Here is a 27,769-nt window from a genome sequence, read left to right as displayed (position 1 = left end):
TTACCTCTGAAATATAGTGAAGTAGAAGTATAAAGTTGCATAAATCAGAGTACAGTTATAAGCTCAGTACTTGAGTACTTGTACCCGTCTGTCTCTGAATGTTTGTTAATCTGAGTTGTTGTCAGAGACTCAAACAAAAGCTTTTAAACACTTAATGTTTCATATTTTAAAACACATTTTTTCTCTGACTTTAGTGAAATAAAAAATACATCAGACAACAAATCTCATGTGATGTCAGTTCAAGATAATTTTTAGTGAGTCGTGATCTTGTTTTATCAACTTAAAGCTTTTTAAAGTTAAAACAGTCGCGATCATCGACTGTATAAAATCTAGTCGAAGCCTTCAGGTCTGAAAGTGTCTTAAACCTGCATTCTTTCTACCGACCAGCAGGGGGCGACTCCACTGGGTTCAGACAGGTGTGATTGTATGGAAGCTGCTTCTCACCTGGTTTATTCCCTCAGTAAACAGTCTCCTGATGAGTTCATGGTCTCAGTCTGTAGCTTCAAGTCTTCTTCAACACAACATGATGTTCATTTAGTCAGTTATGGTCCCGTTGACAGTAAAATAGATGAAGAAGCAGGGTGTGATTTAGGGCGAGAAAACCTTCATTTGTGCTGAAACCCATGTGCCTCTTAATGCTGAGATCATTCTTAGTGTTTTAATGTTTCAATCATGTTAAAAAGACTTTGTCGTCCTGGTTTTTACCTTCAATAATTAAATTGATCATTTAGAAACTGTATTTTGTGTTAACTCAGGTTGTCTCTGCCTCATATTTGATTGTGTTTGAACATCTGAAACAATTAAATGTGACAAATATACAAACAGAATAAATCAGGAAGGAGTCAGATACTTCTTCATGACACTGAACATAAAGGCTGTGGAGCTGCAGGTTTTACTGGACAATGTAAACTTGTCATTATAAGCGTTGTGTTGCAGTGAAGGTCCAACATGACAAACAGCTTCCTGGTACTTTATTCATTAACTGCAGCAGAGTTGGTTAATTACAAGATGAATGAACTTAAAATCCAGCATTAAGTTTTGACTGAAAGTGAAAATAAGATGAAAACATCAGATGAACTGTAACACTGTGGTTTATACATCTGAGCAGGAGTCTTCCTCTTCTGTCTGAGCCTGAAACCAGGAGTGAAGAAATGTTCAGCACCTCCAACATTTACTGATGTTTGACTGTGACTGAGAATCAGAGTCTTCATGACACAGTTTGTCCACTAGAGGGCAGCACCAGGCTCATTTTACACTGTAAAAAGTCCCTCTCATTACAGACAGTCACATCTATTATTAATCACATCTAAAGGATCCTCATCAGGTTTTAAAAATGTTGAAAATGTTTCAGACTGAGTGAAAACTTCAGTCTTCTACTGAGACTCAACTTCAATAATCTACAGACTGTGTGTTGATCTGCTCCCATCAGGCCCAATAACTGTGGAGCCGACCAGCACCAAGAAGCTCACAGTGATTTTAACCTTCGTGTTTCTGGACAGTAGTCAGTGGTGGAAGAAGTACTCGGATACTTTACTGAAGTGACAGAAGCAGAAACACAAAGTAAAAATACTCTGTTACAAGTAAAAGTCCACCTGAGTAAAAGTGTAAAAGTATCAGTAAAAGTGTTGTGAAGAAGTTTTATATTTTATCAGATGATCCTGTGTTTTTACTGTCAGATCAAAGTGATGAATGTAACTAAGTCCATTTATTTCTTCACTGCTGGGACCAGAACCAGAAGCAGCCTCTGAGCTGTGGAGCCCAGCAGGAGGAAACTGGACCTGAGATCAGAGCTAACATCACTGTTCCTGCTCACATTCATCCCAGTGGAGTTTTCATGTGAAACAAGTTCAGGTTTCAGGAGCAGACTCACCTTTAGTTGTTCTGTGTGAGCTGTGAGGTCCAGTCTGCTGTTTATCATCTGCACTGACACTCTGACTGATGCTCTCACTGTTCATCTGTTTCAGGGCTTTCTGCTGGAGTGATTGCTACTATTGTAGCACTCGGCCTCCTTTTAGTTGCTGCTGTTGTTGGTGGTGTTGTAGCTGTGCTTTACCTCAAGAATCGCATCAAAAAAATCCTTGCAGGAGGTAAGATTAAATATTGTATCAACATTTCATGATGAACAGACACCACAACTCATTCTTTATATGTATCTGATGTTCAGAGTCTTGACAGTTGTTTTATCCTCTCTGACATTAATCATTCTGTGTGTATTTACATTCAGAGTAGGATCAAGACTTTTGGGATTTTCTTGAGTATAACTTTGTTTTGTTTCCTTCTGATCCAGGTTCAGCACCAGTCACAGCCAGCGAACAACATGCACTGAACTCAGAGACAAAATGATTCAAAAATCCTTGAGTCTCAGACCATGCTGGATGACGGTGAGGACATCTTGTCTGGTCACTTATTTCAGTTGGAGAAGTAAAACCTGGTTTTAACATTAAAATGAATCTGAGGTTCAGGTCAGGATTGGGGTTGTGTTGAAGCAGATAGTTGTGATGGCAGCAAGGAAGGTTGTTTGGGTGACGATGTGCATGTAGCTCATTCTGCCTTCATCACTATGTCCCATTACCACGGCAACAATCTCTCCCTGAACCGTCCTCATGTCCTGAACCTCATCCAGATCATAGACAGTGAGATCACAGCATGTCTGCTCCCTCAACTAACGAGCTAACTTACAATTAATATACAAAATATACACATATACAGTCCTCGCCTTTATCTCACAGCACTCCAACTTCCAGGAACGATTGTATGAACGTAGTCGTTGATGAGGTTGTTGTGTGTCAGGAGTTGTTAAAGTAGTTTAATGTTATCAGACAGACTGGAGTTAACGAGGTGACAACAGGAGAGAGCAGGTGGCCTTTAATGCTGACAGGACTGATTATTAATGAATCATTCTGTTCAGTGAGAATAAATGAAAAGTTTGTGTTGAATTCTGATATTTGGTGAGATTCAGTTCCACTCTTGTGAAGCTTTAAGAGAAAAAATGACCAAACTTTGACTCTGTTATTAATGTTGTTGAGGACAAAGACAAGCTCTTTCACTCTGTTCTGTTGCTTTATTATTTTAGTTTTATACTCTGATTATCTGATGAGTCTCTAGCAGCTGGTCAGTTAATCACAGGGTCGGTGGTTCGATCCCCGGCTCCTCCCGTCCACATGTCCAAGTGTCCTTGAGCAACAGGCTGAAGGCCAAACTGCTCCCGATGGTCAGACCTGCACCTTGTATGGTAGCTCACTGCCATCGGTGAGTGAGTGAGCGAGTGAGTGAGTGAATGGATGAATGAGGGCAGCAGTGCTGTATAAATGCCGTCTATTTACCAAATATTATCAGACTGCTTGTAGTGCTTAAAGCTCCTGACTGAGCTCCACATGTGCTTTAAAACCATCAGACTTCACTGAACTAAAGCCTGCTGTTAACACTGTCAGTCAGTGTGAACACTTTGCAGCTACAAGTAAATATAATGTGACTTTTATATTTGTTGTCATTATTTGGGTCGAGCCTGTATTGGTTCTTTATTATGTTTCCAGGTGCTCAGGCAGTCTGTCAGGTCCAGTTACACACTGATGTTTCTGTTGTTCACTGATGATGCACTTGTTGTGTATCAGGTCACTTCAGGCAGCGCTTCATCATTTCTATACAAACGTTTGAATAAAACATGAAAAATGTCAAAACTGTGTGTTGTGACTGTTTCTGATGTTTCTGTGTTCAAACTGTGAAAAAAGAAATAAAAGTGATTTTAATTTCTGGGTGTGATTCTGAGATGATCTGTATTTTACAGCAGCTGTCAGGACACCAAAGAGACAACAGTGAAGTACAGACACCTGACAAATCTACCCAAGTACAGTAACAAAGTACTTGTACTTCGTTACTTCCCTCCTCTCAGTGGGCCAACACCCAGACAAAACGCGATGGCAGCTGCAGGCCTGGTGATGGCGCTTTTATTCTGAAAGGTTTGTACCGGAAGTGGCGCAGCTGCAGGCTGAGGAGCAGAAACAGGTTGTGATGAAGCAGTCAGGGTGTTGAGGAGTGTGTGAAGCTCCGTCACATAGAGACATCATCAGTGTGGTGAAGTCCTCAGAGGACATCGACAACTATGGAGCTTGTTCCTCTCGTGTGTCTCTGTCTGCTGAGCTGCTCTGGAGAAACGTCTGCTGCTGGAGACGGTAAGAAAACTGATCATCACTCACTGAGAGTTTTTAATTCTCACTTTATTTCATCTGAACAGCGGAACAATGTGGAAACATGCTGGATGTTCATCAGCTGCTTCCTGCTTTAGTGCGTACGAGACACCTGCTCGGCGCGCTGTGACGTCACATGTACCCTGATGATCAGCGCTCATCGATAGTATTGATTGGATCGATTACAGAAGAATTACAGCTGGATGATGCTGAGTTTTAATCTCGAAATGCTCTGTAATGATGTCGTCATCACTGCTGTGTGTGCGTGCGTGCATGAGTCCGTGCGTGCGTGTGCGTGGGCGTCGTCTCCATCCTGCTGCAGACACGCACAGTTTCACAGAAACTCTCGCGCAGACATGAAACCTTCAGGATGTTGTGATTGTTGGACTTTGACTCTTAAAGTTCAGTTCACTTTGAACTAAAGTAGTTCCCTCAATAAAACAGAGACGTGACTCAGATGTTCATCAGGAAGGACTTGATAGTTAATGACTCGTTAATGAGTCACAGATAGACTATATAGTAGATAATGAGTGACCACAGGACAGACTGGGAGACACGTTATCGATCAATCATCAGCTGATGATGAGTTCATGATGACGTTCATTACTGATTAGCTTCGGCTATAAATGCTGTAGTGTGCAGCAGGTTTAACACAAACTCGTCCCTCAACAATTAAACATTAAATACATTAATACATAAATAAATATCTGTGGGTTAGAGTCACTTTATTCATGAGTTATATATGAATCAGTGTGAAACATAATACTGAATAGTTACCAAGTCGGCTCATTAGTTAATCATTAGTTACTTTTTAGTGAGAGAGGAGAGAATAAACAGTTTAATCTGAGTGCTGTCCTTTATTTTTATTTTTATTTTTTACTCTGTAGTGAAACATAAGACAGAGTAGTTACCAGGGGCGTTGCTAGGCCTGCAGCTTTACAGGGGCATTGTGCTGTGATCATAAACTGTCTGTGATGAAAAATAGACTCATTCATGAAATTCATCTGGAATTTTACAGGGGGGGCACAGCGCATGTTTACCGGGACACGTGCCCCGTAAAAAGTGTCTGGCTACGCCCCTGATCCTGACATGATTTTGAGTCAATTGATCACATGACCTGGGAGCTATTGAGCTAACATGCTAATATTTACATGTAAAAATTTATAAAAATTTATAAAAATTATGAACAGATGTAAAATGTAAAAACAAGAGGTGTATCTCATGCAGCCAGCGCAGTTACATGATCCTGAGTTACCATGTAGACTCATTGATTATTAATCATCATCTGAATAGTTAACTAATGATTAAGTAATTAGTAATTCATAAGTTGTTACTAGTTTGTGCCACTCAGCTTCTCAGGTAATCAGCAGCAGCTCATTAAGAAAGTGTTCAGTATGTTGATTCACAGATAATTATGAACGAGTCATCACCTGATGATTAATGAATATAGTATCTCAGCCTGTTCTCTAAAATTATCTGCTGTAAAGTCTTTGAATCCAAGTTAATCAGGAAATATTCATTAACGATTCATTAATTATCAGGTTGTTCCTGATTCATTCCTCACTCCCTCCTCAGTAACTACTCATATTGTTGTGTACCTCATTGTAAAGTGTTGCTGCTGTATTATTAACTTCAACCTGTGAACAACTGTAACAATATGTTTCAGTGGTTTTATGAAATGTGAACCAAAAACAAAGCAACAACCACAAATCACACAAAAAGTCATCAGCAGGTCGTGCTGGGATGTTTGTTGTTTGTTTGTTTGTGTGTTTGTTGTTTAACTTGTTGTATTTTCTTCCAGGGCCAGTTGTCGTCACCGTGGAGGAAGGAAGTGACACCATGTTACCCTGCTCCATCAGCACCAAGGCGAACATTGAGAAACTGACGTTTCACTGGAAGAAAGATGGTCTGGAGGTTTTCTTTTATCAGAACCACAAACATTACAATAACGGTGGACAAACAGGTCAACACAGACAGTTTGAAGGACGGGTTTTTCATTTTGACGATGAACTAAAGCACGGCAACGCCTCCATAAAAATCACCAAAACACAGCTGGATGACAGCGGAAACTACTTCTGTACTTTCCCCCCCAACAGAAGTCCATCCAGCGTTACTCTTTATGTGGGTGAGTGTTTTATCAAACAGTTTTGAAGACGGATGCGACTGTTAAAGTTCTTACATTTATTCATTTAAAGTGTTTGTGTCACATTTCTTTCTCATACCGTCTCCAGACTTCCTGTTAATGTCAACAATAAATTATTAAGTCACGTAATAATCACACGTTCATTTATTTGTGTTTATTCTGACTGATGTAATGATTTGTCCTTAAATATTTCTTTGGTGTTTTTTACTTATTTACTGATAATAATACTGAAGGTAATATAATTATTAAATATTATAATTATACTTAAATCAATACTGCTTTTCCAAACACACAGGATTTGTTTGTGCAGTGGAGAGACAGCTGAAGATATTATTTCCACAACTATCAGATAAATTAGTATTGTGCAGATATTAATGCTGCAGGTCTTCTGGTTATATTCCTGCTTTAACTCACTACATTATATCCAGCTAATTTCACAGTATCGCATGTTTTCCATGTTGGTAATATCATATAATCACTCTGACATAATTGTTGTGTTGTGTTTTCCCTTTTAGATCGTGACCCAAAGCGCTCTGTGTTAACCTCTTGAGGCTCATTTTGATCGTGTGTGTTTCTGTCCCTCAATATCTGAACATTTTAAAGTGTATAATAGTCCAACAAGACCACGAGCAGCTGATACATGTTCACTGCATCACTGTAAAACACTGTGAGGGTTCATCAGGTGTGTTGATCTGATTTAAGACTCTGAGAGAGTTGAATTAGGAAATGATCAAACTGAGAAACTAGAAACTTTCTTGTTTTATTTTCTATTAAATATTAACTTTAAAATTAAATGAACAAGTTATAATCTGGGCCATCAGGCTGAAATTCACAGGATCTCTCCCTCAACTTGTCTCAAATGTCTGAACCAAATTTTAGGCTGACAGACAGAAGAGGCTCTGAGATATTTTAGAAAGTGCAGTACAGATTATCTCCAGCAGATGTCCACAGAGCTCTCTAAAACTTCTCCAAAGTTACCAAATGATGATAATAAATCCCTTTAAGATGCTGAAAAATGTCCCTCAGTGTTAAAGTTGACGATAAAAAGATGTTGTGAGTGTTTAAATAAAGATTTACATATTTATTATCATTGAATCATGTCTCCTTAAACATATCAATAAAGTTTCTCTGTTATGTGGGTGTCCCGCTACCACAGGAAGTCCGACAACACTCACTTCCATATATGGTCACACAGGTAATTTAATTGGCTGCTGACTCAGAGTGTTTTCACGGTGCTGACTTACCATTGGATGAAAGCAGCTGTCAATAACACACATGTGGCGCTGAGGTAAAGATGCTGTCCTGTGATTGGCTGATGGAGTTAAAAGCCCGTTAGGTTCGTCCCTTTAGGTCGTAGAAAGATGCTGATTGGTTGGTTTTGTTCCGGGGCGTTTACTGATTTCAGAGATACTGAACATCATTGGTCAAATCTTTTGTCGATACTTTAAATTGATTAAAATGAAGTTGTTTGGAAAGTTTGACGAGTGGCGCTAAAAATAAACGAGCGACACAATCGACCTTTATTGTGGTGGTTTTAACTTCCGCTTCCGTTTAAACGCGCTGGATTTAATGGGTGGACTTTTGTCTTTAAAACGAGCCGCTGTTCGTCTATAAATGTCTGTTTTTACACCTATAAATACATTTTAACTGCGGCTACACAGGCTAGCTAGTAAGTAGCTAACTGTTTACTGCCGTAAAGTGAGACGCTGCTGTTGTGATGTCGTAAATCTTTATCTTAGGTTCCTAAATGTGTTGATAAAACGAACATGTCAGCTTTCAGATGAGGTGTAATATGTGTGTGTTGACTTCTGTCGTCAACATGAAAATATGTTTTATGTTTATTTATTAATTTTACACGTAAATATCGGGTCGCGTGCATCCTCCGCACCTTATAACATTAAGAGACAGAACAGGTGAAAACATCCCAGGTGAGTCCTGATTCTGATGACGTCACTCCCCGCCTCTCATTGATAGAAAATGGCTGTCATCAGCTCCACAGGCCTCAGTGTCATTCAACACACTTACATCTGTTGAGCTAAACCTGTGTGTGTCATTCTGCTGTGTTACACATCTGGAGACAACAACATCTGTTCAGTTTGTGTCAGTGTTAAAGATTTACACTAAAAACTGCCTTTATATTATATTTATAACGACAGTCAATAGAAACTGTAAATATTGTGCTTTGATCATCTCAGTGACAAAAACACATTCAAAGTTATAAACACTCAATATTCCAGTTTATCAGGTAACACAGATAAAACTCACCAGTCTCATTAAACAGACCAGGAATTAATCTTCATGAAGGTTTTAATGATCAGATTGTGTTGAAACTGTTCAGAGATGTTGATTCAGTGTTGTTGTCAGTTTGGAGACTGTAGTTTGTGTTAGTTTTAAACTGCATTGTCTGAGTAGTGTGTTGAGATACTGAGAGGTGTTTCTAATATTTAGTCCACCCTCGTTTGACAGAATTTAAGTATGAAAATATATAAAAACACACCAGTTAAATGTGTCACAAACTCTGTCGGCTATCAAGGCAGACAAATTGTATGGTTAATTTCATGTTTCTTACTAACACAGTTAAGATCCATTGACACATCAGAAATGCATAAGGACTGTGTTTAATATTTTAAGTGTACACTTATAGTGCAGCTCTTCAAATTGAGCAGAAATTCACTGTATATGTGAATCTGCCATGATATGAGTCAGAATCTGCCTTGAATTGGAAGAAATTAAAAATGTTTCAACTATCATCCTGTCAAACAATGATGGAGGTTTATGTTGTGCTTTTTTTATTTTTCTGTTCCTCTGGGTTTTACTCTTCACTCTTTAAATTGTATATACAAGCAGTGTATAGATGGAAGAAACACCCCAAATTCCTTTATATGCTATAATAGTCCTTTAATACCTCTTGTTTGTTCACAGGTGCAGCTCCGGAGCCAAATATCAAGACACTTCATCAAACAAAGCACTGGTCTCTGCTGCAGTGTGAAGCTCATGGTGATCCACTTCCTACAGTAGAGTGGAAGGACAGTGATAATAACACTCTTCATGCTGATACACCTCAGGTCTCAGAAAGAGGAGGCCGTTCATACATCACTGTCAACACAACTGTGACCAAGACTGGCAACTATCGCTGTGTAGCTACACAGGAGACAATCAGCCATAGGATTGCTACTGTGACCTATGTGCTCTTGTATGGTAAGTGCTATTTTAATCTTCAAACAATTTGAATTATCGTTGTGTTTTAATGTCAGTACAGAAACACAGAATATGAGCTGCTGAGTGAGTAGAAGAGGAAACAGAAGATAATGTGACATGACACTGATCTGAAATGATGAGTTATGATGAGTGATAATAACAACATGAGTCATTAAACATCAGCACACATTTTAACTCACTCTGACTAAATATTCATGAAACGTTAAAGACAATAAATCACTTTTAGTGCTGTTGAGTTATGTTTTATAAGATTATATAATATTGCTAGAATTATAAGTTATTGTAATAATAATGTGACACTTAATGGGCCGGTTATCTCTGTTGTTGTTGTTACTCTGATATATTATTATAAAACACGTTCCTGCATCTAGAAAGACACAAACAGAACAGCAGCTGCTGAACCTTTACACAGTATTAGCAGCTCAGTTTAATGTCACTTGGTGCTTTATAACTTATTTTTTGTCAGTCAGTCTGCAGCTGTTGTAGTTGTTTGATTTGATGTTTGATGATGAATCTAAATGATAAAACATGAACAAACCTGCAGGTTTAAATAAAAATAAATGATGACGCTCTTCTTCCTTTTTGAGCTGCTGTTGAATACAACAGAAGAATTATAACAGATGTGATGATCAGTTTTCTGTTCTGGCAGCTTGAGACTGTTGATCAAATACACTCAGTGGACACTTTATTAGCTTCACCTGTACAATCTGTGAATGAGATCAGATTCAACACATCTTTATTTACACAGAGTAAATTAACGAGACAAAGAAATTCAGTTTAACGTCCAACCAGAGGTGTAAAAAGCAGCTGTGAGCAGATTGTGTACATACAGTATGTACAGGTGTAATAAAGAGAATAAACTGTGAGGGATGAAGACACTAAGATATAAACAGTGTGAACACGTGCAGCAGCACAGAAGGCAAAATATACAACGCAGGTATCAGAGCAAAGTAACGTCAGTGAGACGTTATATAGAGAATAAACAGCTGGAGGTTTGATATGAACACAGTGTTCACACTATAGATCACATATATACAGTATGTACAGCAGTATAAATATGTTTATGTACATATTGTAATTTAATACAGCAGCTCTGCCACTAATTCTGTTTTTATGAACTTTATAATGTTCAGTTTGTGTCGACTTTGTCTGAAACGTGTAAATGAAAGTGTGTGTTTATTACTGAGGTCACAGTTAAAGGTGGTGTTGTACTGAACTACATCACACTGAGAGGTGTTTCTGTTTTTTTGTCCGCCCTGTTCACAAACATGACGGGTCAGAACATTAGAAACACCTCTGAATATAATACAGTCCAGTTCAACACCGTCACTAACTATGAGCTCAGCGATAAAGATTTTATTTAACTAACACCTCGATGACAGCGTCGACAGAAACTGAACATTAATTCATCGTGAAAGTGAAGTTAAAGTCAGAACAGTTGTGTTGGATTGTTTCAGATCAGAGCTGCGAGGTACGGCCTGAAAATTATATCATGATATTTTTCTGCCACATCCTGATAAACAATATGTAACTGGATATTTTAAATCTTCTCTAAAGCGCTTCATAAACATCAGGATCATCATTAATGTGGATATAATGACTCAGTGGGTAAAGAAAGTATCAGAACAAGTAGATCAGTCTGGTGAGTTCAGAACATGACGTCACTTTACTGTAATGAGCCTTTAAAACCAGGAGCAGACAACAGTTATGATATATCACCATGTGAGAATATCAAATATCTAAGACAACATATAGTCTCATATCATGATAACAGTATATATTGTATATGTTGCTCAGCCCTGCTTTAGATTGTACAGGTGTTCCTATTAAAGTGGCCACACCCGAGCCCTGTTAACAGAAGGGGACAAGCTTTTAATGACCCTGTGTTTCACATTTCATAACACATTTTCTTTATTATTTAATGTAAATAGACGACAAAGTTCACATGACGTCCTTTAATGTTTTTTTAAGAACAACAAATGTGTAAAAGTTCAGGAGCTGCTGTAAAGTCTTCACTGTTGATGTGTTTCTGTCCTGATGTGAGTCAGAAAAAGTGTTTCAGTTGTAAATAGTTACAAACTCTTTGTAGAAGTGAAATGTGTCTGAAATATGATCCTCTGTTGAATAATGCTGGGAGCTGTAACTGAGCCTCATCATGCTTTTTATTACTTTTTGGTTTCTTGTGTTTTTCTTTCATCTTAAACTCGCTCTAATCAACAAGCAGAGATGTGATGAACAAAAAACATCCCAATATTACATTTGTGATGCTGAAATTAAATCTAATGTCATCTTTTGTTTCCGTCATGTTCACAGGTGCAGCTTCGGAGCCGTATGTGTCAATACTTGATGAAACAAAGGACTGGTCGCTGCTGCAGTGTGTCGTTCGAGGCGCTTCCCCAAAACCTAAAGTTGAGTGGAGGGACAGTTCTGGAAACATCCTTCCTGTTAAAGATCTGAAGGTCACAGAAAGAGGAGACAGCTACGACATCGTCCTCCAAACTACTGTGACCAAGACAGACCGCTATCGCTGTGTTGTGGCACAGCAGGAAATCAACCATCGAACTGATGCTGAGATTTATGTGCATATGAACGGTCAGTGGTATTTTAATTATTCTCGTGTCCCCAACTTCCTGCACAAACTCAGTAACAGATTTATAAATGTCTGCTGCAGCCTGATCCTGACACTCTGTCACATTTAACTTCCAAAAGAAAACCTGTTGTTAAATTGAAGAATTATTGTTTCACCAAAACACACTGTGAAGTTTTTATCAGTGTCACAGTGCAGCTCTCAGACTGGGACACAACCAGGAGACACACAGTGAACTAAACAACACAGTGATTTATGTCCAACAAAGACACAAACAGCTGGAGGAGTGAGTGCAGTCAGTAGTGTAGCAGTGGATGAGTGAAGATGTGCTGTGTGGATGTTGAGCTGTAAAAACAAACCAAAGGAAACCAAAAGCCACGACACAAAGATGTGTGAGCAGATGTTCTGAAGGATTTCTATACATGGAGCACATCAGGCCCAGGTGTGTCCCATGCTGCTGATGAAGCTCCCAACAGGTGTGCAGCCCTGGAGACAGAAAGCACAGCAGCAGCAGAGTGAAGCCGTCAGAGAGGCCGTCACTGTTAGCTCTGTTTAGATTAGAGAGATTAGAGAGAGACTTTATTAATCCCAGTGACAAACTGCAGCGTTACAGCAGCCGAGTTACACATGAATCACACAACAAACAGCATGAAGACACTCAGACAGGAAGAGAAGAGTTTACTCACTGATGACTTTATTATTTTATTTCTCAACTACAAACTGAACTCACACTGAAAACTAGGAGCAAACTTTAACTCTGAATATACACAATGATAGTTCCTGTAATAATATGAGATCATGGAGGCTTTGAACTGAGCTTTACTGGACAGTTAACACTTGTCATTAGTACCATTGTATTCAGGCTGTAACTACAAGTCTCCAACATTAATTATCAGTTTATAATTGTAGTCATTGTGACTATTAAAGCAGCAGAAGCTGATCAGAGATCTCCTGAAGGATTTGATGCTGAAGGATGAATTCAGATTCAGAAATCATGAGCAAACCTGATGTTTCACAGCAACATAAATGATCCAACTCTTTCATGTTCCTGAAATCAAACATGGATCCTGCTGTGATCTTTAGTGAGCTTTTGTTAGCTGAGACAGAAGAATTGTTCTGATTATATTATTTAACATCTGTGTGGAGAGATGTGAAACTGTGTCTCAGTCTATATGTGTCTGTAAGAATCTCTAAATATTGATTCTGTTCTTTTATTAATGAGTTAAAGTATATTTATGTTTAATAGTCGGAGCTTCGACAGACTCACGCTTCATAAAACCTGTGACTGTGTGTTGATCTGCTCCCATCAGGCCCAATAACTGTGGAGCCGACCAGCACCAAGAAGCTCACAGTGATTTTAACCTTCATGTTTCTGGACAGTAGTCAGTGGTGGAAGAAGTACTCGGATACTTTACTGAAGTGAAAGACGCAGAAACACAAAGTAAAAATACTCTGTTACAAGTAAAAGTCCACCTGAGTAAAAGTGTAAAAGTATCAGTAAAAGTGTTGTGAAGAAGTTTTATATTTTATCAGATGATCCTGTGTTTTTACTGTCAGATCAAAGTGATGAATGTAACTAAGTCCATTTATTTCTTCACTGCTGGGACCAGAACCAGAAGCAGCCTCTGAGCTGTGGAGCCCAGCAGGAGGAAACTGGACCTGAGATCAGAGCTAACATCACTGTTCCTGCTCACATTCATCCCAGTGGAGTTTTCATGTGAAACAAGTTCAGGTTTCAGGAGCAGACTCACCTTTAGTTGTTCTGTGTGAGCTGTGAGGTCCAGTCTGCTGTTTATCATCTGCACTGACACTCTGACTGATGCTCTCACTGTTCATCTCTTTCAGGGTCGTCTGCTGGATTTGTTGTTGCTCTTGTAGTTGTCAGCCTCCTTTTATTTGCTGCTGTTGTTGCTGGTGTTGTAGCCGTGCTTTACGTCAAGCATCGCTACAAACAAAATCATGAGAAAGGTAAGTTTAAATATTGTATCAACATATTAATGATGAACAGACACCACAACTCATTCTTTATATGTATCTGATGTTCAGAGTCTTGACAGTTGTTTTATTCTCTCTGACATTAATTATTCTGGGTGTATTTACACTCAGAGTAGGATCACGTCAGGTGGGACTTTCACTTTAACTTTGTTTTTGCTTCCTGCAGACAAGAAGAAGAGTGTTGGAGCAGAACTAACTCGACTGAATTCATCTGATCCATAAGAGTAACCAGCTCTACATGTGCTGTGAAGTTTTCTGCTGTGTGTGTTTCCACCATGCTGGATGATGGTGAGGACATTTTGTCTGGTCTTCTCTTATTTCAGGCAGTTTGAGGATTAAAACATGTTTTTAAAGTTTAAATTAATTTCAGGTTCAGGGTTAAGGTTGTGTTCAGGCAGATAGTTGAGATGGAAGGCACTTTGACGATGTGCATGTATTTCATTAACACGACCTCAATCTGTCCCTGAACTAAACCAACTGTTTTTATAAGATGTCCTCATAATCTGAACTTTATCAGAAGTATTGAGAAGAGTATTATAACAGCATGTCTGCTCGATGATCTACAGAGTTAACGCACAGTTAATATTCAAAATATACACATATACAGTCCTCGCCTTTATCTCACAGCAAATAGTGTCCAAGTCAAGTGTAGGACACAGAATCCTGTCATTCGGGACTTAATGAAACCAGAACAAGGCCGTCCAAGTTTTATATAAGTGTTCAGAACCGAGGGGCTCGGACCAAAAAAGTGGCATCACACGTCGGTGGTTTGATCCCCGGCTCCTCCCGTCCACATGTCCAAGTGTCCTTGAGCAACAGGCTGAAGCCCAAACTGCTCCTGATGGTCAGACCAGCACCTTGCATGGTAGCTCACTGCCATCGGTGAGTGAGTGAGCGAGTGAGTGAGTGAATGGATGAATGAGGGCAGCAGTGCTGTATAAATGCCGTCTATTGACCAAATATTATCAGACTGCTTGTAGCGCTTAAAGCTCCTGACTGAGCTCCACATGTGCTTTAAAACCATCAGACTTCACTGAACTAAAGCCTGCTGTTAACACTGTCAGTCAGTGAGAACACTTTGCAGCTACAAGTTAATATAATGTGACTTTTATATTTGTTGGCATTATTTGGTTCGAGCCTGTATTGGTTCTTTATTATGTTTCCAGGTGCTCAGGCAGTCTGTCAGGTCCAGTTACACACTGATGTTTCTGTTGTTCACTGATGATGCACTTGTAGTGTATCAGGTCACTTCAGGCAGCGCTTCATCATTTCTTTACAAACGTTTGAATAAAACATGAAAAATGTCAAAACTGTGTGTTGTGACTGTTTCTGATGTTTCTGTGTTCAAACTGTGATCAAAGAAATAAAAGTGATTTTAATTTCTGGGTGTGATTCTGAGATGATCTGTATTTTACAGCAGCTGTCAGGACACCAAAGAGACAACAGTGAAGTAGACACCTGAAAAATCTACTCAAGTACAGTAACAAAGTATTTGTACTTTACGGAAGCGTATTGCATTCACTTGAGTAATTTTTTTTTTTGGTTTGTTTTTCGGGGTAATTATTTCTGTTTTTCGGAGTAATTTTTTTTTGGTCTGTTTTTCGGAGTAATTTTTTTTTTGGTCTGTTTTTCGGGGTAATTATTTCTGTTTTTCGGAGTAATTTTTTTCTGAGTTTAGAGAGCATTTGAAACAATAGACGCATTCATTCCTTTATTGAAAGCTCGATAATGGAGACAAACATGACCGACTTGTTTAATTGAATCAAGTTTTACTTTGATCTGGGTTTAAGACACTGGGCGATAGTCCTGTCTTTAAGTCATATAGATGGTATTACCATTAGTTTGTCAACTTTACGCAGGCACCTGAGGACGGCGACAGGTCGCCACTCCGAAGGTTCACTTTCATGTTTCGGAATGCCGGCCCTTTTTTGAAAAAAGATCGCCACTCCGAACCTGAAACCCTAACCTTAACCGTAACCCGGTCGGAATGGGGCTTTGCGGTTGTTCAGAAGGAAAGCCCATTCAGATCTGCTAGACACAGTAATGTTTCTCCAGAATCAGTTGGACAGATATAGAGTACAAGACAGATATGGCAGTTTGGAGGTTCTCGCGGGAGTTCGAAGTATCGCGATAATTCAGGAAAAAAAATTACTCCGAAAAACAGAAAAAAATTACTCTGAAACAGGAAAAATAATTAGTCAGAAAAACAGAAAAAAGAAACAAACCAAAAAAAAAAAAACTCAGAAAAACAGACCAAAAAAAAATTACTCAGAAAAACAGACCAAAAAATAAATTAGTCAAGTGAATGCAATACGCTTCCGTAGTACTTCGTTACTTCCCTCCTCTCAGTGGGCCAACACCCAGACAAAATACGATGGCAGCTGCAGGCCTGGTGATGGCGCTTTTATTCTGAAAGGTTTGTACCGGAAGTGGCGCAGCTTCAGGCTGAGGAGCAGAAACAGGTTGTGATGAAGCAGTCAGGGTGTTGAGGAGCGTGTGAAGCTCCGTCACATAGAGACATCATCAGTGTGGTGAAGTCCTCAGAGGACATCGACAACTATGGAGCTTGTTCCTCTCGTGTGTCTCTGTCTGCTGAGCTGCTCTGGAGAAACGTCTGCTGCTGGAGACGGTAAGAAAACTGATCATCACTCACTGAGAGTTTTTCATTCTCACTTTATTTCATCTGAACAGCGGAACAATGTGGAAACATGCTGGATGTTCATCAGCTGCTTCCTGCTTTAGTGTGTGCGAGACACCTGCTCGGCGCGCTGTGACGTCACACGCACCCTGATGATCAGCGCTCATCGATAGTATTGATTGGATCGATTACAGAAGAATTACAGCTGGATGATGCTGAGTTTTAATCTCGAAATGCTCTGTAATGGTGTCGTCATCACTGCTGTGTGTGTGTGTGTGCGTGCATACGTCCGTGCGTGCGTGCGCGTGGGCGTCGTCTCCATCCTGCTGCAGACACGCACAGTTTCACAGAAACTCTCGCGCAGACATGAAACCTTCAGGATGTTGTGATTGTTGGACTTTGACTCTTAAAGTTCAGTTCACTTTGAACTAAAGTAGTTCCCTCAATAAAACAGAGACGTGACTCAGATGTTCATCAGGAAGGACTTGATAGTTAATGACTCGTTAATGAGTCACAGATAGACTATATAGTAGATAATGAGTGACCACAGGACAGACTGGGAGACACGTTATCGATCAATCATCAGCTGATGATGAGTTCATGATGACGTTCATTACTGATTAGCTTCGGCTATAAATGCTGTAGTGTGCAGCAGGTTTAACACAAACTCGTCCCTCAACAATTAAACATTAAATACATTAATACATAAATAAATATCTGTGGGTTAGAGTCACTTTATTCATGAGTTATATATGAATCAGTGTGAAACATAATACTGAATAGTTACCAAGTCGGCTCATTAGTTAATCATTAGTTAATCATTAGTTAATCATTAGTTACTCTTTAGTGAGAGAGGAGAGAATAAACAGTTTAATCTGAGTGCTGTCCTTTATTTTTATTTTTTACTCTGTAGTGAAACATAATACAGAGTAGTTACCAGGGGCGTTGCTAGGCCTGCAGCTTTACAGGGGCATTGTTCTGTGATCATAAACTGTCTGTGATGAAAAATAGACTCATTCATGAAATTTCATCTGGAATTTTACAGGTGGGCACAGCGCATGTTTAAAAAGTGTCTGTCTACGCCCCTGATCCTGACATGATTTTGAGTCAATTGATCACATGACCTGGAAGCTATTGAGCTAACATGCTAATATTTACATGTAAAAATTAATAAAAAATAATAAAAATTCATAAAAAAATTATGAACAGACGTAAAATGTAAAAACAAGAGGCGTATCTCATGCAGCCAGTGTAGTTACATGATCCCACACTGATTTTGAGTCAATTGATCACATGACCTGGAAGCTTTTGAGCTAAAATGCTAATATTTACATATAAAAATTAATAAAAAATAATAAAAATTAATTTAAAAATATTTAGAGATGTAAAATGTAAAAACAAGAGGTGTATCTCATGCAGCCAGTGTAGTTACATGATCCCAACATGATTTTGAGTCAATTGATCACATGACCTGGAAGCTTTTGAGCTAAAATGCTAATATTTACATGTAAAAATTAATAAAAATTATGAACAGATGTAAAATGTAAAAACAAGAGGCGTATCTCATGCAGCCAGCGTAGTTACATGATCCCAACATGATTTTGAGTCAATTGATCACATGACCTGGAAGCTATTGAGCTAAAATGCTAATATTTACATATAAAAATTAATAAAAAATAATAAAAATTCATTAAAAAATATCTAGAGATGTAAAATGTAAAAACACGAGGTGTATCTCATGCAGCCAGTGTAGTTACATGATCCCAATATGATTTTGAGTCAATTGATCACATGACCTGGAAGCTATTGAGCTAAAATGCTGATATTTGTATGTAAAAATTAATAAAAATTGATAAAAAATATTTAGAGATGTAAAATGTAAAAACAAGAGGCGTATCTCATGCAGCCAGTGTAGTTACATGATCCTAGTTACCAGGTAGACTCATTGATTATTAATCATCATCTGAATAGTTAACTAATGATTAAGTAATTAGTAATTAATAAGTTGCTACTAGTTTGTGCCACTCAGCTTCTCAGGTAATCAGCAGCAGCTCATTAAGAAAGTGTTCAGTATGTTGATTCACAGATAATTATGAACAAGTCATCACCTGATGATTAATGAATATAGTGTCTCAGCCTGTTCTCTAAAATTATCTGCTGTAAAGTCTTTGAATCCAAGTTAATCAGGATTTATTCATTAACGATTCATTAATTGTCAGGTTGTTCCTGATTCATTCCTCACTCCCTCCTCAGTAACTACTCATATTGTTGTGTACCTCATTGTAAAGTGTTGCTGCTGTATTATTAACTTCAACCTGTGAACAACTGTAACAATATGTTTCAGTGGTTTTATGAAATGTTAACCAAAAACAAAGCAACAACCACAAATCACACAAAAAGTCATCAGCAGGTCGTGCTGGGATGTTTGTTGTTTGTATGTTTGTTGTTTAACTTGTTGTATTTTCTTCCAGGGCCAGTTGTCGTCACCGTGGAGGAAGGAAGTGACGCCATGTTTCCCTGCTCCATCAGCACCAAGGCGAACATTGAGAAACTGACGTTTCACTGGAAGAAAGATGGTCTGGAGGTTTTCTTTTATCAGAACCACAAACATTACAATAACGGTGGACAAACAGGTCAACACAGACAGTTTGAAGGACGGGTTTTTCATTTTGACGATGAACTAAAGCACGGCAACGCCTCCATAAAAATCACCAAAACACAGCTGGATGACAGCGGAAACTACTCCTGTACTTTCCCCCCCAACAGAAGTCCATCCAGCGTTACTCTTTATGTGGGTGAGTGTTTTATCAAACAGTTTTGAAGACGGATGCGACTGTTAAAGTTCTTACATTTATTCATTTAAAGTGTTTGTGTGACATTTCTTTCTCATACCGTCTCTAGACTTCCTGTTAATGTCAACAATAAATTATATTAAGTCACATAATAATCACACTTTTTCCCAGTATCACATGTTTTCCATGTTGGTAATATCATATAATCACTCTGACATAATTATTGTGTTGTGTTTTCCCTTTTAGATCGTGACCCAAAGCGCTCTGTGTTAACCTCTTGAGGCTCATTTTGATCGTGTGTGTTTCTGTCCCTCAATATCTGAACATTTTAAAGTGTATAATAGTCCAACAAGACCACGAGCAGCTGATACATGTTCACTGCATCACTGTAAAACACTGTGAGGGTTCATCAGGTGTGTTGATCTGATTTAAGACTCTGAGAGAGTTGAATTAGGAAATGATCAAACTGAAAAAGTAGAAACTTTCTTGTTTTATTTTTTATTAAAAGATATTTTTAAAATGAAATTAATAAATTATAATCAGGGCCATCAGGCTGAAATTCACAGGATCTCTCCCTCAACTTGTCTCAAATGTCTGAACCAAATTTTAGGCTGACAGACAGAAGAGGCTCTGAGATATTTTAGAAAGTGCAGTACAGATTATCTCCAGCAGATGTCCATAGAGCTCTCTAAAACTTCTCCAAAGTTACCAAATGATGATAATAAATCCCTTTAAGATGCTGAAAAATGTCCCTCAGTGTTAAAGTTGACGATAAAAAGATGTTGTGAGTGTTTAAATAAAGATTTACATATTTATTATCATTGAATCATGTCTCCTTAAACATATCAATAAAGTTTCTCTGTTATGTGGGTGTCCCGCTACCACAGGAAGTCCGACAACACTCACTTCCATATATGGTCACACAGGTAATTTAATTGGCTGCTGACTCAGAGTGTTTTCACGGTGCTGACTTACCATTGGATGAGAGCAGCTGTCAATAACACACATGTGGCGCTGAGGTAAAGATGCTGTCCTGTGATTGGCTGATGGAGTTAAAAGCCCGTTAGGTTCGTCCCTTTAGGTCGTAGAAAGATGCTGATTGGTTGGTTTTGTTCCGGGGCGTTTACTGATTTCAGAGATACTGAACATCATTGGTCAAATCTTTTGTCGATACTTTAAATTGATTAAAATGAAGTTGTTTGGAAAGTTTGACGAGCGGCGCTAAAAATAAACGAGCGACACAATCGACTTTTATTGTGGTGGTTTTAACTTCCGCTTCCGTTTAAACGCGCTGGATTTAATGGGTGGACTTTTGTCTTTAAAACGAGCCGCTGTTCGTCTATAAATGTCTGTTTTTACACCTATAAATACGTTTTAACTGCGGCTACACAGGCTAGCTAGTAAGCAGCTAACTGTTTACTGCCGTAAAGTGAGACGCTGCTGTTGTGATGTCGTAAATCTTTATCTTAGGTTCCTAAATGTGTTGATAAAACGAACATGTCAGCTTTCAGATGAGGTGTAATATGTGTGTGTTGACTTCTGTCGTCAACGTGAAAATATGTTTTATGTTTGTTTATTAATTTTACACGTAAATATCGGGTCGCGTGCATCCTCCGCACCTTATAACATTAAGAGACAGAACAGGTGACAAACCAGGTGAGTCCTGATTCTGATGACGTCACTCTCCGCCTCTCAGTAATAGAAAATGGCTGTCATCAGCTCCACAGGCCTCAGTATCATTAACACACTTACACCTGTTGAGCTAAACCTCTGTGTGTCATTCTGCTGTGTTACACATCTGGAGACAACAACATCTGTTCAGTTTGTGTCAGTGTTAAAGATTTGCACTAAAAACTGCCTTTATATTATATTTATAATGACAGTCAATAGAAACTGTAAATATTGTGCTTTGATCATCTCAGTGACAAAAACACATTCAAAGTTATAAACACTCAATATTCCAGTTTATCAGGTAACACAGATAAAACTAACCAGTCTCATTAAACAGACCAGGAATTAATCTTCATGAAGGTTTTAATGATCAGATTGTGTTGAAACTGTTTAGAGATGTTGATTCAGTGCTATTGTCAGTCTGGAGACTGTAGTTTGTGTTAGTTTTAAACTGCATTGTCTGTGTAGTGTGTTGGGATACTGAGAGGTGTTTCTAGTATTTTGTCCATCCTCGTTTGACAGAATTAAACAATGAAAATATATAAAAACACACCAGTTAAATCTTTTACAACCTTCTGTCAGCTGTCAAGGCAGACAAATTGTATAGTTAATTTCCATTCAGGCAGCTGAATTAAAATATTTCTTACTAACACGATTAAGACTCTTTGATACATCAGGAGCGCATACGTTTAAAGACTGTGTTTAATATTTCATTTATACAATTTGTATAGTGTAGCTCTTCAAATTTAGCAGAAATTCCCTGTATATGAGCGTCTGCCATGATATGAGTCACAATCTGCCTCAAACTGGAAGAAATTAAAAATGTTTGATCTACCTGTGAAACAATGCTGAAGGTTTATACTAGGGATGCAACAATATTCAATATTTTATCGAACTGTTCAATACGCCCTGTTAGGTTCAAACACAAAGGCAAACAATCCAGTACAATACAGTACAATACAATACTACAATGATGTTTGATGTTTAACTTGATTGGATACTGCATATGTTTTTTATGGAAGACAAATTAAGATAACTGTTAAATTTTTATAATGAGGTTTGTGGTTTGACTATATCTGCTTTTAATTATTTTTACATGCAATATTGCCTTTGCTAGTGTGAGTAGTTTTATATTAAGATATCAAAACCGTACCGTTACCGTGGCTCAAAATCTGTGATGCATACCGAACTGTGGGAAAACTATACCGTTGCATCCCTAATTTAGATTTCTGTTTCTATTTCTAGAGTAGAGATGGAAGAAACATCGCAAATTCTGTTTTATGCTATAATTGTCCTTTATTATCTCTTGTTTGTTCACAGGTGCAGCTCCAGAGCCATATATCAAGACACTTAATGAAACAAAGCACTGGCGTCTGCTGCAGTGTGAAGCTCATGGTGATCCACTTCCTACAGTTGAGTGGAGGGACAGTGATAATAACACTCTTAATGCTGATACACCTCAGATCTCAGAAAGAGGAGGTCGTTCATACATCACTGTCAAGACTACTGTGACCAAGACCGGCAGCTATCGCTGTGTAGCTACACAAGAGACAATCAAGCACAGGATTGTTGCTGAGACTCATGTGCTCATGAATGGTAAGTGGTATTTTAATCTTCAGAGAATTTTAATTAAACATGTGTTTTAAAGATAATGAGTTCAGACTGAACACACAGGTAATCAGGTCAAAGTCTGTTGATGTTGAAAATGTTTCAAACTGAAGGAACTCTGAGACTTAAAATAGAAAAAGCAGATAAATGTGTTGTGGATGGTAATAAGAAGAAGAAGTGGAGTTCATGTTTGTGCTGCTGAAACATTCACTGTAAAAACTCTCCAGCTGTTAAATTAACTGGAATAAAATCAACTTTTGTGTTCAGTCTGAATTCACCTTTAAGGATCATTTACATCTTTCATTATCGTCTTCATGTTGGATGTGACTACGTACAACTGTGATGATACACGACTACAATATGAGCACATACACTTGATTCATGTGTTCATTTAGTTAATTAATCAGAGAAACTGTGTTCACTGAGAGAGAAACTCTTAGTCCTGAAACACATCTGAGCTCTGTCTCCTCGAGTCACACTGGTGCTGCTTCTGGTTCTGATGCCACAGGATCTTCATCACTAAATCTTTGTCTCAGTGACATAAAGAATGATGTTGGTACCAGCTCAGGTCCACTGAGGAGCTCAGACTGAAAGTGGTCCTGAACTCTGAGCCTCCTTTTCTGTGAAGTTTGTGGCTCCTTTCCAGTTGAGAGACAGTTTCCACAAAGCAGGCCTGTAGTGAAGCTGCACAGGCTGCCTCTTCTGCCTGCTGACTGTTTAAATCCTTTACACCGACTGTTTGTGAGTTCACACCTGGACAAGTTAAATGTACATACATGTGGTTATTGAGCAAAGATTTCTGCATCACCAGACTCAAATGAATCACAGCACACAAACTGAGTCTCACACACAGCTGAGCTTGTTGTTCAGCACATAATAACTACGAGGTGTAACTGTTGAGTCACTGACTGAACCAACTGACAGAACTGGGTCAGTACAGAAACACAGAATATGAGCTGCTGTGTGAGTAGAAGACGAAACAGAAGATAATGTGACATGACCCTGATCTGAAATGATGAGTTATGATGAGTGATAATAACAACATGAGTCATTAAACATCAGCACACATTTTAACTCACTCTGACTAAATATTCATGAAACGTTAAAGACAATAAATCACTTTTAGTGCTGTTGAGTTATGTTTTATAAGATTATATAATATTGCTAGAATTATAAGTTATTGTAATAATAATGTGACACTTAATGTGCCGGTTATCTCTGTTGTTGTTGTTACTCTGATATATTATTATAAAACACGTTCCTGCATCTAGAAAGACACAAACAGAACAGCAGCTGCTGAACCTTTACACAGTGTTAGCAGCTCAGTTTAATGTCACTTGGTGCTTTATAACTTATTTGTTGTCAGTCAGTCTGCAGCTGTTGTAGTTGTTTGATTTGATGTTTGATGATGAATCTAAATGATAAAACATGAACAAACCTGCAGGTTTAAATAAAAATAAATGATGACGCTCTTCTTCCTTTTTGAGCTGCTGTTGAATACAACAGAAGAGTTATAACAGATGTGATGATCAGTTTTCTGTTCTGGCAGCTTGAGACTGTTGATCAAATACACTCAGTGGACACTTTATTAGCTTCACCTGTACAATCTGTGAATGAGATCAGATTCAATACATCTGTATTTACACAGAGTAAATTAACGAGACAAAGAAATTCAGTTTAACGTCCAACCAGAGGTGTAAAAAGCAGCTGTGAGCAGATTGTGTACATACAGTATGTACAGGTGTAATAAAGAGAATAAACTGTGAGGGATGAAGACACTAAGATATAAACAGTGTGAACACGTGCAGCAGCACAGAAGGCAAAATATACAATGCAGGTATCAGAGCAAAGTAACGTCAGTGAGACGTTATATAGAGAATAAACAGCTGGAGGTTTGATATGAACACAGTGTTCACACTATAGATCACATATATACAGTATGTACAGCAGTATAAATATGTTTATGTATATATTGTGATTTAATGCAGCAGCTCTGCCACTAATTCTGTTTTTATGAACTTTATAATGTTCAGTTTGTGTCGACTTTGTCTGAAACGTGTAAATGAAAGTGTGTGTTTATTACTGAGGTCACAGTTAAAGCTGGTGTTGTACTGAACTACATCACACTGAGAGGTGTTTCTGTTTTTTTGTCCTCCCTGTTCACAAACATGACGGGTCAGAACATTAGAAACACCTCTGAATATAATACAGTCCAGTTCAACAGCGTCACTAACTACGAGCTCAGCGATAAAGATTTTATTTAACTAACACCTCGATGACAGCGTCGACAGAAACTGAACATTAATTCATCATAAAAGTGAAGTTAAAGTCAGAACAGTTGTGTTGGATTGTTTCAGATTAGAGCTGCGAGGTACGGCCTGAAAATTATATCATGATATTTTTATGCCACATCCTGATATACGATATGTAACTGGATATTTTAAATCTTCTCTAAAGCGCTTCATAAACATCAGGATCATCATTAATGTGGATATAATGAGTCAGTGGGTAAAGAAAGTATCAGAACAAGTCGATCAGTCTGGTGAGTTCAGAACATGACGTCACTTTACTGTAATGAGCCTTTAAAACCAGGAGCAGACAACAGTTATGATATATCACCATGTGAGAATATCAAATATATGAGACAACATATAGTCTCATATCATGATAACAGTATATATTGTATATGTTGCTCAGCCCTGCTTTAGATTGTACAGGTGTTCCTATTAAAGTGGCCACACCCGAGCCCTGTTAACAGAAGGGGACAAGCTTTTAATGACCCTGTGTTTCACATTTCATAACACATTTTCTTTATTACTTTAATGTAAATAGACGACAAAGTTCACATGACGTCCTTTAATGTTTTTTTAAGCACAACAAATGTGTAAAAGTTCAGGAGCTGCTGTAAAGTCTTCACTGTTGATGTGTTTCTGTCCTGATGTGAGTCAGAAAAAGTGTTTCAGTTGTAAATAGTTACAAACTCTTTGTAGAAGTGAAATGTGTCTGAAATATGATCCTCTGTTGAATAATGCTGGGAGCTGTAACTGAGCCTCATCATGCTTTTTATCACTTTTTGGTTTCTTGTGTTTTTCTTTCATCTTAAACTCGCTCTAATCAACAAGCAGAGATGTGATGAACAAAAAACATCCCAATATTACATTTGTGATGCTGAAATTAAATCTAATGTCATCTTTTGTTTCCGTCATGTTCACAGGTGCAGCTTCAAAGCCGTATGTCTCAACAGTTAAATCAGATGATGGGATGGTGCTGCAGTGTGAAGTTGTTGGTGCTTCTCCAAAACCTGAAGTTGAGTGGAGGGACAGTTCTGGAAACATCCTTCCTGTTAAAGATCTGAAGGTCACAGAAAGAGGAGACAGCTACGACATCGTCCTCCAAGCTGCTTTGACCAAGACCGACAACTTCCGCTGTGTCGTCAGTCAGGAGGAAATCAAACATCACACTGAGGCTGAGATTGATGCGACTGTCAATGGTGAGATTCTTCATTGTGTTGTATTAACACTTCAATCATTTTAAATCTTGATGATTTATAAGTTTTCAAAAGTCTTTATGCATGTTCAGACTGAGCACAAAGCAAATTGTGATGAAGACGTCTACAAAATTCAAACATGTTTCAAACTGAGTGTAAAATTCTCTTCAGAGTCTATGAATTGATTAAACTTCCTGCACAAACTCAGTAAGAATTGTTGTTTCACCAAAACACACTGTGAAGTTTTTATCAGTGTCACAGTGCAGCTCTCAGACTGGGACACAACCAGGAGACACACAGTGAACTAAACAACACAGTGACTTATTTCCAACAAAGACACAAACAGCTGGAGGAGTGAGTGCAGTCAGTAGTGTAGCAGTGGATGAGTGAAGATGTGCTGTGTGGATGTTGAGCTGTAAAAACAAACCAAAGGAAACCAAAAGCCACGACACAAAGATGTGTGAGCAGATGTTCTGAAGGATTTCGATACATGGAGCACATCAGGCCCAGGTGTGTCCCATGCTGCTGATGAAGCTCCCAACAGGTGTGCAGCCCTGGAGACAGAAAGCACAGCAGCAGCAGAGTGAAGCCGTCAGAGAGGCCGTCACTGTTAGCTCTGTTTAGATTAGAGAGATTAGAGAGAGACTTTATTAATCCCAGTGACAAACTGCAGCGTTACAGCAGCCGAGTTACACATGAATCACACAACAAACAGCATGAAGACACTCAGACAGGAAGAGAAGAGTTTACTCACTGATGACTTTATTATTTTATTTCTCAACTACAAACTGAACTCACACTGAAAACTAGGAGCAAACTTTAATATTTTCTGAGTGTAGATCAAAGCAACTAGTAACTTTATCTGTCTGATTAATGTAGTGGAGTAAAAAGTACAATATTACCTCTGAAATATAGTGAAGTAGAAGTATAAAGTTGCATAAATTAGAGTACAATTATAAGCTCAGTACTTGAGTACTTGTACCCGTCTGTCTCTGAATGTTTGTTAATCTGAGTTGTTGTCAGAGACTCAAACAAAAGCTTTTAAACACTTAATGTTTCATATTTTAAAACACATTTTTTCTCTGACTTTAGTGAAATAAAAAATACATCAGACAACAAATCTCATGTGATGTCAATTCAAGATAATTTTTAGTGAGTCGTGATCTTTTTTTATCAACTTAAAGCTTTTTAAAGTTAAAACAGTCGCGATCATCGACTGTATAAAATATAGTCGAAGCCTTCAGGTCTGAAAGTGTCTTAAACCTGCATTCTTTCTACCGACCAGCAGGGGGCGACTCCACTGGGTTCAGACAGGTGTGATTGTATGGAAGCTGCTTCTCACCTGGTTTATTCCCTCAGTAAACAGTCTCCTGATGAGTTCATGGTCTCAGTCTGTAGCTTCAAGTCTTCTTCAACTCAACATGATGTTCATTTAGTCAGTTATG

At 38.3% G+C, this 27,769-nt stretch overlaps 3 protein-coding genes and 1 long non-coding RNA gene across 6 annotated transcripts in view; all 4 read left to right on the top strand.

Moving 5' to 3' along the window:
* LOC311254815 (butyrophilin-like protein 2) overlaps nt 1-2,343 on the top strand; it is a gene marked incomplete at its 3' end in the record, with an annotated part of 74,882 nt that extends 72,539 nt beyond the window's left edge. The window contains exons 6-7 of the mRNA XM_084348811.1: nt 1,965-2,087; nt 2,288-2,343. Coding sequence (XP_084204937.1) covers nt 1,965-2,087; nt 2,288-2,343 — 179 coding nt within the window. The remainder of the gene's footprint in view (nt 1-1,964; nt 2,088-2,287) is intronic.
* A 1,626-nt stretch (nt 2,344-3,969) lies between these two features.
* LOC311255346 (V-set domain-containing T-cell activation inhibitor 1-like) overlaps nt 3,970-27,769 on the top strand; it is a 42,753-nt gene continuing 18,953 nt past the window's right edge. Inside the window, exons 1-5 of one of the 3 annotated variants that reach the window (XM_084349756.1) lie at nt 3,970-4,169; nt 5,986-6,309; nt 6,843-6,869; nt 8,229-8,255; nt 9,250-9,525. In XM_084349756.1, coding sequence (XP_084205882.1) covers nt 4,100-4,169; nt 5,986-6,309; nt 6,843-6,869; nt 8,229-8,255; nt 9,250-9,525 — 724 coding nt within the window. In that variant the 5' untranslated portion in view covers nt 3,970-4,099. The remainder of the gene's footprint in view (nt 4,170-5,985; nt 6,310-6,842; nt 6,870-8,228; nt 8,256-9,249; nt 9,526-27,769) is intronic. The other 2 variants (XM_084349755.1, XM_084349758.1) reach the window with 2 other exon arrangements.
* LOC311254798 (uncharacterized protein) lies at nt 11,143-13,942 on the top strand (the record flags this gene model as incomplete). The annotated part of the gene is made up of 3 exons (XM_084348797.1): nt 11,143-11,188; nt 11,860-12,138; nt 13,444-13,942. The coding sequence occupies 3 exons, from the start codon at nt 11,143-11,145 to the stop codon at nt 13,554-13,556; spliced, it is 438 nt and encodes a 145-aa protein (XP_084204923.1). The 3' UTR covers nt 13,557-13,942.
* On the top strand, nt 13,968-15,513 carry LOC311254660. The gene is made up of 2 exons (XR_014622272.1): nt 13,968-14,101; nt 14,295-15,513. It is a non-coding gene; the product is annotated as an uncharacterized lncRNA (long non-coding RNA).

This window comes from Pagrus pagrus (assembly GCF_965226575.1).
Source record: "Pagrus pagrus genome assembly, chromosome: 3".
NCBI lineage: Eukaryota > Metazoa > Chordata > Actinopteri > Spariformes > Sparidae > Pagrus > Pagrus pagrus.
This window is presented reverse-complemented; position numbering and strand designations above follow the sequence as displayed.